This window comes from Delphinus delphis, chromosome 15, assembly GCF_949987515.2.
Source record: "Delphinus delphis chromosome 15, mDelDel1.2, whole genome shotgun sequence".
Lineage (NCBI taxonomy): Eukaryota > Metazoa > Chordata > Mammalia > Artiodactyla > Delphinidae > Delphinus > Delphinus delphis.
Window position 1 is genome coordinate 7,952,213 of NC_082697.1, and position 13,234 is coordinate 7,965,446.

The following is a 13,234-nucleotide window of genomic DNA, read 5'->3' on the forward strand; positions in this document are numbered from 1 at the left end:
AAGTTACAAGTAAAACTACAGTGTTATAATAACATATAAGAGCCACTATTATTATTCCCATTTTGCAGGTGAGGACAAGGTGGACCAGTTTGGTAATATGTCGCATGGTGTGTTCAAACTCAGGTCTGGCTTAAACTCTATAAGAAACAAGTTTACTCACACAAAATGGGAAATAACACTTAACTTACCAATTGTGTGAGTAGAGATACAAAATATCTGGCAGACACATAGTAGCTCTTCAATAAATTACAATTTGTTGGGATTTCCCTGGCGGTCCAGTGGTTAATACTGCACTTCCACTGCAGGGGGCACAGGTTCAATCCCTGGTCAGGGAACTAAGATCTCAAATGCCTCATGATGTGGCCTAAATAAATAAATAGTAAAATGACTTATAAACTTGAGTGTATACCTGTGTTTTTCATCTCCTTAGAAATGAACCTGCTCTTTTAACGAACTTTTACAAAAGTTCTCTCCATGTAACTGCATTTTGGAGGCTTTAAGATACATTTTTTCATAGTATAATTTACCAAAAGGGCTGAATTCTACTCAGAAATTATCAAGCATATACAGGGGCCAAATGGACGTTTGTGAAGACAATGGTTGATTGCACTTCGGCTGATATTTCAAATATTCATCTTAACCTTCCTAAGACGTAAGTATAGTAACCCCCAATTTTATGAATGAGGAAACTAGGCTCAGAGAGGTTAAATAATTTGCCTAAGGTCACACAGCTAGTGAGTGGTAGAGCCTTGGCTTCAACCCAAGCTGTTGAAAGCCAAGCTATTCTTTTTGTCATATAGAATTGCTTCCTGTATGACACTCAAATAAAACCCTCCTGGGATCTTCCAACAGTCTCTTCCTCAGAAAACAAAGAATGTATTGATACAAATCTTTCTCTTTTCATTTGGCAATGAGGAAATCATCAATGATCAATTGCCTATTATGTGCTTATTGGATGCTGGCCAAGGTAAAAGGGGCGGCACTGTGTCATTTGCTCTGGCAGAGATAAAAAAAAAAAAAGGAGACAATGTCTGTAATTTCAAGGATTTTTTGTGTGTGTGTCTAATCAGGCAGGAAACCCCAAGACAGATGCAACAGAGATTATGACCTTCATTATTTGAGAGCCCAAACCCTGTTAATTCTTATTAATGTTAACAATAAACATTTTAGAACCTTTACTATATGCCAAGGACTTTCAGTGCTTTGTCATCCTCAGAAAAACCCTACTGGGTAGGTCCTCTCATTATCAGCACTTTGAGATGAGCTACCTGAGCCTGACAGAGATAAAAGTAAATTATCGCTGGTTGATCCGGCTCCTAAGTGGCTGAGCTGGGATTTGAACTCACCAGCATTTCTTTGCTAGTCTTCCTCTGGCTTTATTCAATTATACAGTTTCCTGAGTTGAAACTACAGTATTAAGTTGAACACTCGGTAAAACAACTGAGACATCTATGTTGCCTCTTTTGTATGTAGTTTGCAAAACCCATGGCATACAATACAGTAATATTGTAGGTAATATTCACCGAGCATTTTACTGTGCTAAGAACTATAGATGTATTATTCTCACAGCAACCCCACGAGATTGGCTATTTTCATTACTCTTATTTCCAGGAGACTTGACCTTTACCGTGTGGTTGGTTCTAATACCATCCGTTCGACAGATGTGGAAAGTAAGTCCTTCAAGTTTCCACAATCAGTAAGTGGATATACAACACACCCGCTAGTTTAGCCAAAGCTCTGAAGCACAAAACTATGTATTAACATTTGATATATTTGAGAGAGTGCTGTGTTTCTCAGCACAGAGAAATCAGCCGTTGCCCTCTTCGGGACCCTCAACCTCACCCTCATCACACAAGCTCACACAAATGCGCATGTGCACGCACACACACACACACACACACACACACACACAGAATTTTGTCATCTGCGGTCACTTGGTGTGAGGGCTGGAGTATAATTATCCGTTCAGGACTTGGTAAGATTTCCCGGAACAAAACAGAGGGCCTGGGCCTGTCTTGGTAATGATGGTGGGCCTGTACCAGGTGCTTCAAGATCTCTCACTAGTAATTCCCAGCAACATCCCTATCGGGATGACTCACAGGGGCTCAAGCGACAGAGGAGGCCAAGGGAGGGAGAGTGAGTTTCTGGGAAGGGGCTCAAAGTAGTCATTTTGTATTTAGCTGCACCTCATCAAAGACGGGTATGTGTTGATGTCAACCAAGTTTTAAAGAACCAGCAGCACTGCTTTCTTCTGCAATCCGGGACTTTCTCCACTGGACATGAGAAAACAATTTCTCTGAAATAGGAATTTTCTTGCTGGCTATTATGAGACTAACGACTGCCTGCACTTCTAAGTATCTATTTGGAGTTTATAAAGCAAAATGATGCTAAACTCATGTGAAAACCTAGCAAATCTGAAATTATTTTCCTTTCTGCTTAAGCACACCTGCAGAGAGAGAAAGAAAAGAAAACACAGAGGGGGTGGGGGTGGGGTGGGGGGTGGGCAGATAACTCAATAGCTGACAGAACAATAGGATTCAGCATTTCTTGAGCACTTACTATGTGTCAAGCACCCTGCCAGAAGAAAGGCACACAGTGGTGAACTGAATGCTTCTTCTGTTTGGGGCTTTTTATTTATTTATTTTACCACCATTGAGGCGTAAAACAACATTTGCACCACACAGCTCCACATATACTGATCCCACCCACCTCCGTTTTGGAGATATTCCCATTTAAGAAACATTTCCAATATTCTGAGATATTCCTGGTTTAAGAAAGGGTGATGTAATATAGCATGTTGTATATGAAGGTACATAGTAAAGGCCAAAATCAGAAAATCTGGGTCTGACTTCCACATAACACTATGATAAGGTCTGTGACACAGGGCAAATTATAGAACGCTCTGAATTTTAACTTTATTTATTCATTTATTTTTTTGCCATTGGGCTGAAATGGGAAATTCTACGAAAAATGTCTAGCTTAGTGCCTGGCTTATCATAAGCCCTAGAAAGCTTTACATTTGTACACTAAGTAACATATGGTATATATGATATAGTGTCTATTACATATAGTATATATTCTATAGCATATGCTATAGAATATGTACTATATAGTGTATATATAGATATCTACATAGATATAATACATTATGTATGAATTATATAAATATATAACTATTACTTTTATTAACATTAACAGCCATTAACGTTTAATCAAGACAAATCTGAAATGACAGAGTTCAAGCTCAAGTCGGCCTGCAAAAGGTTTTCAAAAAACCAGCTAAAAGTTTACAATAAACTTACGAGAGAAGGATTTGACACCAGGGTCAAAATGACGCAGTCACGTGACTGAAAACCCTCAGAGGAAACAGAACTTCCCTCACCTCCTGCTTGGCTGGCGGTCGTTTTTGTACTGGATCAGAACGAAAGAATACGAACCACTTCAAAACAATCAGCAAAGTCTCCAACTTCTCTTCCTCGGTTAGTACAGAGAGTTCTACCCTTGCCAGCCACGAGGACCCTAGGAAGTGTGTGTGTGTGTGTGTGTGTGTGTGTGTGTGTATGGTGTGTTCCCTCCCGCGCTTGCTTAAGATGGACTTTGTAGGGATGGATGGGGATGGTAGGGGCCGCGGTTCGAAGGTGTAGGTGCCTAGCTTTTGCACAAGGTGGTCGGTGTCCAAATGGAGAGAGGGGCAGATGCCCAGTCTCAACCACGAGCCCTGCTTTTGCCTCTCATTTCATAACCAGCTAAAATGGCAACATCAGGTGGAGTACTGACGGTGGACTACGTTGTAGGCGCTTTACCTGCACCCACTCATTACATCTTCATAACAACCAAAATGGAGCAGCTAGGGAGAAAACTCTCCAAATTCAGCGGCTCCTCCTTGCCCAAGTTAAGACCCTAAGGTGAAATCCCCTCTTCGGGTGCCTTTCACTAAGACTCAAACCCTCCCCACCTTGGGAGGTGCAGAAAGCCAAGCTTCCTCCAAAAACACTTCCGTCCAGGCTGGCAAAAAAACTGGTTTCGGGCGACGCGCGGGCTCTCGGGCTCCGGCAGGCGCCGGCAGCCTCCTCGGGGCGGTACTCGGAGACCTCGCCAGCGCGGCGACGCGATTGTGCAAGCGCGAGGCTGCAGTTCCCGGCCGCCGGGGGAGGGCGGGGAGGCGCGCTCGGCGCACGTCCGGTGAACTCCAGTGAGCGTGCCTTCCCTGGGGGATTATCTCCAGGGTGGAGTCCGCGGCGTTCCCGCCCGGAGAGCCGCGCTCCGGTCACCCGAGGCCCGGCGCCCTCGCTCACCTCGCTCACCTACTTCCATGCACCACCCCCAACCCCGGGTCCCGCGTCCCTCCGGGCCTGGCCAGCCGTAACCCACTCCGCCCCACTTAGCGTGCTCATTGGCCACCCAGGGCCTGCCCTGTCTCCATAAATACATGGTCCCCGGGCATGGAGCACGGAGAGGGACAGGAGGAAAGCGCAGCGCCAGCAGCATCTCTTCTACCTTCCTAGACACCTCCACTTCGCTACTCCAGAGCTGGAAGTCAGACTCGCAACCAGCAGGCGGACTCACGTCCTTTCCTTTCCTCTTCCAAGAGCCACCCAACTCCCGGCTGCGCTCCTCCAGCCCCTGCGGCCAGCGCTAGGCGGGCATCCGCTCCCTGAGGCTGCCGCGCGGTGCAGCGTCGAGCATCCTCGCCGAGTTCCTTTCTGCTCTCTGTCCGTCTTCCGCCCTCTCCATCACACCTGCTGCCCCTCTTTGCCTCTCTTCCGCAGAATCGTCAAGGCCCCAGCTCTCGCCGGCGCCTCTTTAGCCACCTCGCCCTTCCCAGCCCCCGCACATTCCCAAGCGCCCGGTCTCCCCTGCTGCCATGAGCTCCCCCATCGGCAAGAGCCGCTCCCTTGCCGCCTTCCTACAGGAGCTGCGCAGCCTGGGGCAGCCCCCCAGACCCGTGACATCTACGGCGTGCGCGCCCCGTCGGCCGCGGGAGGTGCCCCTCTGCCCCATGATGGAACAGGGCGAGGCGCAAGACGCGGCCGCCCTGCCCGGTCCCACCAAGTGGCCACTGCTGGGCAGTCTGCTGGAGATTCTCTGGAAAGGAGGGCTCAAGAAACAGCACGACACGCTGGTAAATGCCTCGTCGCGCCCCCAGTTCCCGTTCTGCTCCCCACCTTGCTCTCCAAACCCTCCCCGAGGCGCGCGGTTCGGGCGCACGGTGCGCTCGGTTGTGTGTCCAGGCTGCAGCGGGCCCCGGTCCCCGAGAGGAAGGAGGCGGGGAGGAGGGAGAAGCGCTCTTGGGACTCTGCAGCGGATGCGCGCTTACTTTGCACCCTGCCCGGCCCGCTGCAGGCGGAGTACCACGAGAAATATGGCAAGATTTTCCGCATGAAGTTGGGTTCCTTCGACTCGGTGCACTTGGGCTCGCCGTGTCTGCTGGAAGCGCTCTACCGCACGGAGAGCGCGTACCCCCAGCGTCTGGAGATCAAACCGTGGAAGGCCTATCGCGACTATCGCGAGGAGGGCTACGGACTGCTGATCTTGTGAGTCCAGGAAGCAGGATGGGGTTCGGCGGCTGGAAATTGGGAAGGGACGGGAATGAGGGTTCCCTGGGGTTGGACCCTTCTAATGCAGGGAGAACACGGAAGCCCGTACCTGCTGCGGTCACGGGCTCTTGCGTGGACTAGAGTGGGTGGAGGGACGTCTGGGCTGAGTACGCAACACTTGTGTTCTTTCTGGCAAGGGGGCTGGGCCAGGCCTTTCCGTCAAAGAAATGTCAAAAAAAAGGTTACGCGAATTATGATGTTTGGACTCTTGGGTGGAATGAGATTGTCAAGTTAGCATGCCAAGGCAAACATGTTATACAAACAAAATTATCCCTTAAAATTCTGCGACCCGCCCCTCTCCCCCCTTGGTAGCTCAAACGCCAGATGTTAACTCCTTTTGCTTTTGACAATGACCTTCCTTTGTAAAGGAAACTGTGGGAATTAGGAGATAGACCTACTTGGCAAGCTGGCATGGAGGGGTGTGGAGGTTGCATTTTAGAGAGAAATACTCTAATGTGATATGATTCCTCAGCTTTAACATTGTTAGCATTTAATACGTTAGCACTTTTTTTACCCCCAATGCCTAATAGTCGTATTTTTCAGGATATATATAATTACTGGATTTATTTATTTATGGCTACATTGGGTCTTCGTTGCTGCGCTGCGGCTTTTTCTAGGTGTGGCTAGCGGGCTCGCCAGCTCTAGAGCGTAGGCTCAGTAGTTGTGGAGCACGGGCTTAGTTGCTCTGCGGCATGTGGGATCTTCTGGGACCAGGGATCGAACCCGTGTCCCCTGCATTGGCAGACAGATTCTTAACCACTGAGCCACCAGGGAAGTCCCTAATTACTGGAATTAAAAACGGTATTAATGCATGATGCATCACAGGCAGCGTGGTCATCTATAGAGCAAGTGCAAAAGGGTTCATGATGAGAACAGGCTTTTTACAGCTCCGGTGAATCTCTCACTGTTATTTGAAGGCAATGGCAAAATTCTAAATTCGAGGTGTTCTGTGAATGTGCCTTTCAACCCAATTGAAAGAAGACAAGATTTTTTTCCTCAAACAGATCTGAGTTGCTGGTGAAGTGGGTGTTCACATGCCCACCCTTACTGCTGGAAACAGGCCACTGGCCTCCCAGTTCAACCCCAGCGAGGGCACAGCAAAAGTTCTGAACCCAAATATGTGGACTTCATCTTTCTGTGCAATCTTTGGCTCAAGGGAAAAGTGATTATTCATCGTATTGTCAAACCAGCCCCGAATATTCCAATACTAATTATTCTCTGGCTGTTTCTTGGCACGATTCTGTGTTCATTTGGTTATATAGTTTATGAAGTCAGAGAACTGGAGGTGTCTCTGCTTCTTCGTTCTTTTCCTTTCCGTTTGCTCTAAATATAATTCTGCTTCTCTCCCAGGGAAGGAGAAGACTGGCAGAGGGTCAGGAGTGCCTTTCAAAAGAAACTAATGAAACCAGTGGAAATTATGAAGCTGGACAACAAAATCAATGAGGTTTGCAGGACGGGGTTCGCTTTCCTGGTTCTCCTGGGGATGGAGGGATTTAGTGGAGCTTCAAGCCACAGCTACAAAGTGCAGAAGAAAAGGCAGGCAATCTGGATGATTCAGGAGTCTTCCTTTTCTCCTCATTCCTCTCCACATCCTCCTTCCTTATTCCCCCCTCCTTCACTCCCTTTTAAAGTAGTATTACGATAAGGGAGCAGTTACGAACATAGACTTTGACATTCTACAGTCCTGGTTTTGAACGTCACCCCACCCCCACCAGCTATGTAACCTGACTGTACCATTTAACTTGCTCACTTTCCCAGTCTATAAACTGGGAGTAACAATTCCCACTCCATAGGTTTACTGTGAGGATTAAATGAGATAACACTATAAACTTCCTAGGTAGTGACAGCTGAGCTGGGTTTTTTAGGATGAGCAGGAGTCTGCAAGCCAGAGAAGGTGGGAAAAGGCATTCAGGCAGAGAGCATAGCCTGCTGCAAATATGGAGGCATGAGATGGTGTGTTCAGAGAACAGTACATTTAGTGCAGCTGAAGTGAAGCTTTCTCTGAAATGATGCTGGGCAGAGGGCAGGTCTTTACAATATTTTTGTGCCATGCTGAGGTTTTTAGATGTTATCCTTTAGCCAGCAGGGGCCCAAAGGGGGAATTTAAACATGTAGAGGATTCTTTTTACTCCTGTTCACTCTCAGTATTTATTTTGAACTGGACCCACATAGGATCATGTAGGTGAAAGATTGCAAATTCAGAAGCTTCCAAGGGCCAGGTGATTAATATCAATGTATAAGACAGACCCAATAGGGATTTTAGCAAGCAGAATAGTGCATGCTCTTTCTAGAGGGGACAGCTGCCCCAGCTCTGGCAAATGCCTGCCACATGGAAATGTAGACCCAGTGTCACCAGATCTAGTAATTATTATTATTTTTTGATGACTAATGGAAAATTCATATGTTCATGTGAAATCTCTGGATTTTTTGATGGTAACTAATTCAAAGTACTTTTTAACATGCTATGTGGACAAACTAAACATGCCCATTAGTTGCACCTGTGGATTTTGTGGTCACATATACCCTATTTCAGACCCCAGCAGAGCCACTTTTATGTGTCCAAGGGAGAGTGGCTTAGCTACTCTCTAAGCCTCAGTTTTCTCATCTGTTACCTAGGAAATGGGAGTAATGACAGTACTTTCTATCTCATGAGGTTATTTGAGGATCAGCTAAGGTAATACACTTTGTACCATGCCTCATTCTATACAAACCTCATTAAATGCAAAGCATTAGTCGTCTAAAACCCTGATTGTAGAAACTGGCCTCTAGGGGCTGTATAGGACCTGTCCAAGGTGACAGAGCTGTTTGGTAAAGGCGCTGCGTCCAGAACTTACAGTTCCCTGGCTCTAAGCTTAACATGCTTTATACAACACCAACCAGTAAGGAGACGTTTGCCTGCCCAGCTATGGAAGTGGCAAACCTCAGGGTAGCCAGAGTCCTTGAGACGTTGTCCCTACAGAGACACTGGGCTGATTCCTCCTTTGTGGTTTATTCTCCATTCTGATTAGAAGAAATGTTTTCCTTTTCTTAAATTTAGATCAAAAGCTGAAACCTAAGCTTCAGGGAGGCTGCAGGGAAAGCTCAGGAAATAACCCAGGACAAGGGTGTTGGGGCAGAAGATGAACTGCCAAGGAGAATATATAATTAGTGATGATTCAGAATGAGTAACATTATGGGCAGTGAATATACAAGGTAGCAAAACCTGAAGCTAACTTACTGAACTTGAAACTTTTGTTTTCCTCCAGTGACTGAAATGTGTCTTTGGTGATTTCTTTCTGTTAAGGTCTTGGCTGATTTTACAGGTAGAATAAGTGAGCTCTGTGACGAGCGAGGCTGCATTGAAGACTTGTACAGCGAGCTGAACAAATGGTCATTTGAAAGTAAGTTTTCTTCACATCTTGTTCATTTGATTTTGCAAGTGATTTTGAGAACAGACATGGCCCTGTGGACAACTCTTCTGTAATCATACACTATTGCTGAGTAGGAAAGGCCATAGCAGCCCTCTTAATGCTTTCAGGCATTTAGGTGATGCTCTACCCTCTGGACTGTTTATGTAGTCATTCAACAAACATTTATACAACACCTGCTATGTGCCAGGCACTGTACTAGGGACACAGCAGTGAACAAAACAGGCAACATCCTTGTTCACATGGAGCTCAGATTTTAGTAGGGATGACAATCAACTAGTAAATATATTTTAATATATACTCTGACAAGGAGTAAGGGAGTCAAGAAAGAATGTAGGTTCCTAGGTGAGGCAAGTCTGCTTGGTAAGGAGACATTTGAGGTGAGACCTAAAGGAAGGCAAGGAGCAAGCCACTGGGGTATCTGTGGGAAGCCTGTTGGGACTGTGGAGACAGGAGGTGCAAATGTCCTGGGGTGAAAGTATGAATAATGTCTTTGGGGAACTTCGAGGATGCTGGTGTGAGTGGATTATGGGGGGAGGGGAAAGAGGAGCTGAGAAAGATTAAGCCGGGGCCTGAAAGTCTCCGCAAGAACATTTACTTTGAGTCCGATGTTGAGCCATGGAAAGTTCCGAACAGAAGGGAGCATGGTCACTGTTTTCAAGGACCACGCTGGGAATAAAAGCAAAGCCCTGCCTTGACGTGCTCGCTGCCCAGTCGGTATGCAGTCAGGGGAACGAGGCAGTAGCAGTAGAATGCGGAGCACTTGACTGAGGGGGTTCAAGGCTGGGGGAGAATCCTAGCGGCTGCCTCAGCTGAGCATGGTCAGGGATGCTTCACAGAGGTGGTACCATCTCAGCCGAGGCCTGGGGGATAAGCAGGAGTTTCCCAGGTGAAAGTGAAGGAAGATGGAATGTTCCAGGCTGAAGGAACAGAGAGTGTTGCGTTAAGGAGAAAGAAGGGTGTTCTGAGTAACTGGAGCATGTCCAGCAAGGGACGAGGATGTCCAGGGCAGAGGATAGGAGGAAGCAGCAGCCAGCCCATGTCAGTCCTGTAAACCAGGGATGGGCATTTGGCTTTGAGCCCAGAGTCCCTGGGAGCAATAGGAGAGTGATTTTAGCTGGAAGGTGCCAAGGTCCGATTTGCTGGAAGGATCACTCTTGACTGCTAACGTGAGGGATTGGAGAGGGTGCCCCGGGACGGAGGCTTTTGTCCTGACCTGTCTCCCCCATCAGATAGACCTCGTTGTAAAGTTACAGACTGTCATCTTAGCACTTGAGAAAGCCCCATGCCAATAAGAAATCCACAGAAGGTGTTAAGGGAAAGAGGGAATGATTATAGAGGAGAAAAGAAGAGTACGCTTTGGAAATCGTCCACTGGAAATACCCAGATTAAGGAGTATCAAATGCATTTCTTTGCAAGTCAAAGAAAACCTGACCATGGTGGTTGACAAATTATTGTCCACCATTATGAGAAGTCCTGAGGAAGCCAGTCCACAGCTGGCACTCAGTGATGTCCCCGGGACCCAAGCCTGTTCTGTCTTCCTTCTCATCCATCCTGAGCTAGTTGGCTTCTTGCAGAATGGCTCCTGCCCCTCCTGGCCTCACCCCTGCATTCTAGCAAAACCAAGAAGGAAAGAGGGAAGAGCTAAACCAGCTGTGCTTTCCCCTTTATCAAGAAAGCAAAAGTGTCTCCCTTGAATCTCATTGGCCAGACCTGGGTCATGTGACTGCTTTGGCTGCTACAGGAAGCCAGGGAAATCAGGAAACAGAATTGTCTTAGATCAATCCTGACTTATTGCCTGAGGACTGATACATTGACAGCCTAAATAAAATCGGGGTTCTCTTAGGGAAGAAATGGGCAAGAATGAGTATGGAGTAGGTCATTAACAATGGCTGCTACACATGATATCAAGGGTAAACTCTGAGAAGATCAAGACGTTACAGGAGAGATTCACTCATGTACAAAAATGGCTGCATCTTCACAGTGGCTCTTCCGATCAGGAGGTTCTGCAGGGGTGAGTCATTGGACCTGGAAATAATTCTAGAAAGAGAGGAGAGTAATCAGGCCCCTTTCTCTCAGAGAATTTGCTTTTCCTCTGTTCTTCGGAAAGACCTTTTTTTTTTTTTTTTTTTTTTTTTTGCGGTATGCGGGCCTCTCACTGTTGTGGCCTCTCCCGTTGCGGAGCACAGGCTCCGGACGCGCAGGCTCAGCGGACATGGCTCACGGGCCCAGCCTCTGCATCGGCAGGCGGACTCTCAACCACTGCGCCACCAGGGAAGCCCAAGACCTCACTTTTATGGGAGACAGAATTGAGCCTTTGGTAGCCAGCTAATCATGGACGCCAGTGTCGTTGTGAATGGGTAACAGTGTTGATTATTTTAAATAACAGGCATCTGCCTTGTGCTATATGAGAAGAGATTTGGGCTCCTTCAGAAGAATGCAGGCGATGAAGCTTTGAACTTCATCATGGCCATCAAAACAGTAAGCATCTCCTGGGTAGAGAACCTTTCCTTATAAGACGTTTACAGAACCTAACAAATGTGCATCACAGTGTTTCCCAACAGTGGCATCCACACATATTTGATTACAGTAGTTAAGTGTTCATTTTAATATGTGTTGCATATTTTCATGAATGAACGTACATAGACGTACATATAATAAAAAAAGGCACATTCAGTCGTTGTCAGGCAAGGTGAAAGTAGGTATTTCAGTTAAAGGTCAGTTGATTAAAATACTATTGCAAAGAGTCTGAAAATTTTCAGATTAAAATTTGGGGGATTGTTTAGGTTGTATGTAGAGACAGTAGACCCTGTGAAACTGGTTTTAGGAATGGCTGAAGTTTGGAAATTATTGGAAATGGAAATGGATATGAGATTTGTATCCTTCTTTTTTTATGTTTAGGTCATAAGATCAATTTTTTTATGAAACACATCCAGTGGAAAAGCATCCCAAAGATGATTTTCATATGTCCCTGGAGGGTGGGGCCGGGGACTGTGCTGAGAGCCCTGAGGCATCCTTGGAATTCCGGCCTTTAGGGGAGCAAAGGGTGCAGTTGTTTAGAACGCTTCTCTCAAGGAGTGCAAGTTGTCTTTGAGAGAAAGAGAAACGGGGGTGAAAAGGCATTTGTGTTCCCCACAGATGATGAGCACATTTGGGAGAATGATGGTCACGCCGGTCGAGCTGCACAAGAGCCTCAACACCAAGGTCTGGCAGGCACACACTCTGGCCTGGGACACCATTTTCAAATCAGGTAACGTGGCCACATGTACCCAGCAACCCTGTCTCCGGAGCTGCTGCCGGAAGGTCTGGATGATCTTGGCCTCAGCACCCCATCCTTTGATGGAGTTGCTCCTCCGGATTCTTTTGGGCTTTGCAAACTCATGAATTTGGGGATCGCCCTGGTACAGATGAATTCTAGGAAAAGGCAGGAGGTAGTTTTCTGTAGTCTTCTTTGGGAGCTAGGAGTGGTTAAAAACAAGAGCTTTGGAGTCAAAGATTCCTGGGTTCAAGTCCCAGCTCTGTCATTGGGTGTGGTGGCTTGGCCAAATGCACTCTTTTTCATTCTCAGTTGTCTCGCCTCTAAAATGGGTTAATAGTGGTAGTAGTACGTACCTCAGTACAACTGTTTTCAGTTCTAATATAGATAACTTAAAACCTGGCATATGATGTAGTGGGAACTGTCACTATTTCCTGCCAAGAAAATATGTAATATAATTTGTGCAAAACCTAAAAAAAAACAAAACCTGGCACAGTCCAATATCTCAATGGATCAGAGCTATTTCGGCTACAGGATGAAGGGAATATTTGGTGCTAAGTATTGTTCTGAGTATACACACACACACTCATTTAATTCTCACAGAAACCCTGTAAAGTAAGGTTTTCTATTAGGCCTGAGTGATAGAACTGAGACACAAAATTAAGTAACTTTATCAAGATTGCATGCTAGGTAATGGCAAAACCAGGGTTGAAGCCAGGCAGAAGATCCAACTCTAACCGCTGTGCCATTCATTGTCATCATTTTTACCATCATCACCATGATTCTTATTACGGTGGTGGCTTGTATGATGGATTGAAGTGAGGGAGGTACATGCCTAGAATGTACTTGACAGACATCACCATTACCGTCAGCATGCATGGGCACTGCACGTGTGTGTGTGTTTATGTTTGGTAACAATGGTGGAGGGTTTTCTCCTCTCCTCTGCTGCCAGGATTTGGGAGCCAGATCCCACT

General features: G+C 46.5%; 1 protein-coding gene across 1 annotated transcript in view; it reads left to right on the forward strand.

Moving 5' to 3' along the window:
* Positions 1–4,849: 4,849 nt before the first annotated feature.
* Positions 4,850–13,234, forward strand: part of CYP24A1 (cytochrome P450 family 24 subfamily A member 1) — a 16,450-nt gene continuing 8,065 nt past the window's right edge. Inside the window, exons 1-6 of the mRNA XM_060032899.1 lie at positions 4,850–5,122; positions 5,344–5,534; positions 6,948–7,041; positions 8,881–8,977; positions 11,394–11,485; positions 12,143–12,307. Coding sequence (XP_059888882.1) covers positions 4,865–5,122; positions 5,344–5,534; positions 6,948–7,041; positions 8,881–8,977; positions 11,394–11,485; positions 12,143–12,307 — 897 coding nt within the window. The 5' untranslated portion in view covers positions 4,850–4,864. The remainder of the gene's footprint in view (positions 5,123–5,343; positions 5,535–6,947; positions 7,042–8,880; positions 8,978–11,393; positions 11,486–12,142; positions 12,308–13,234) is intronic.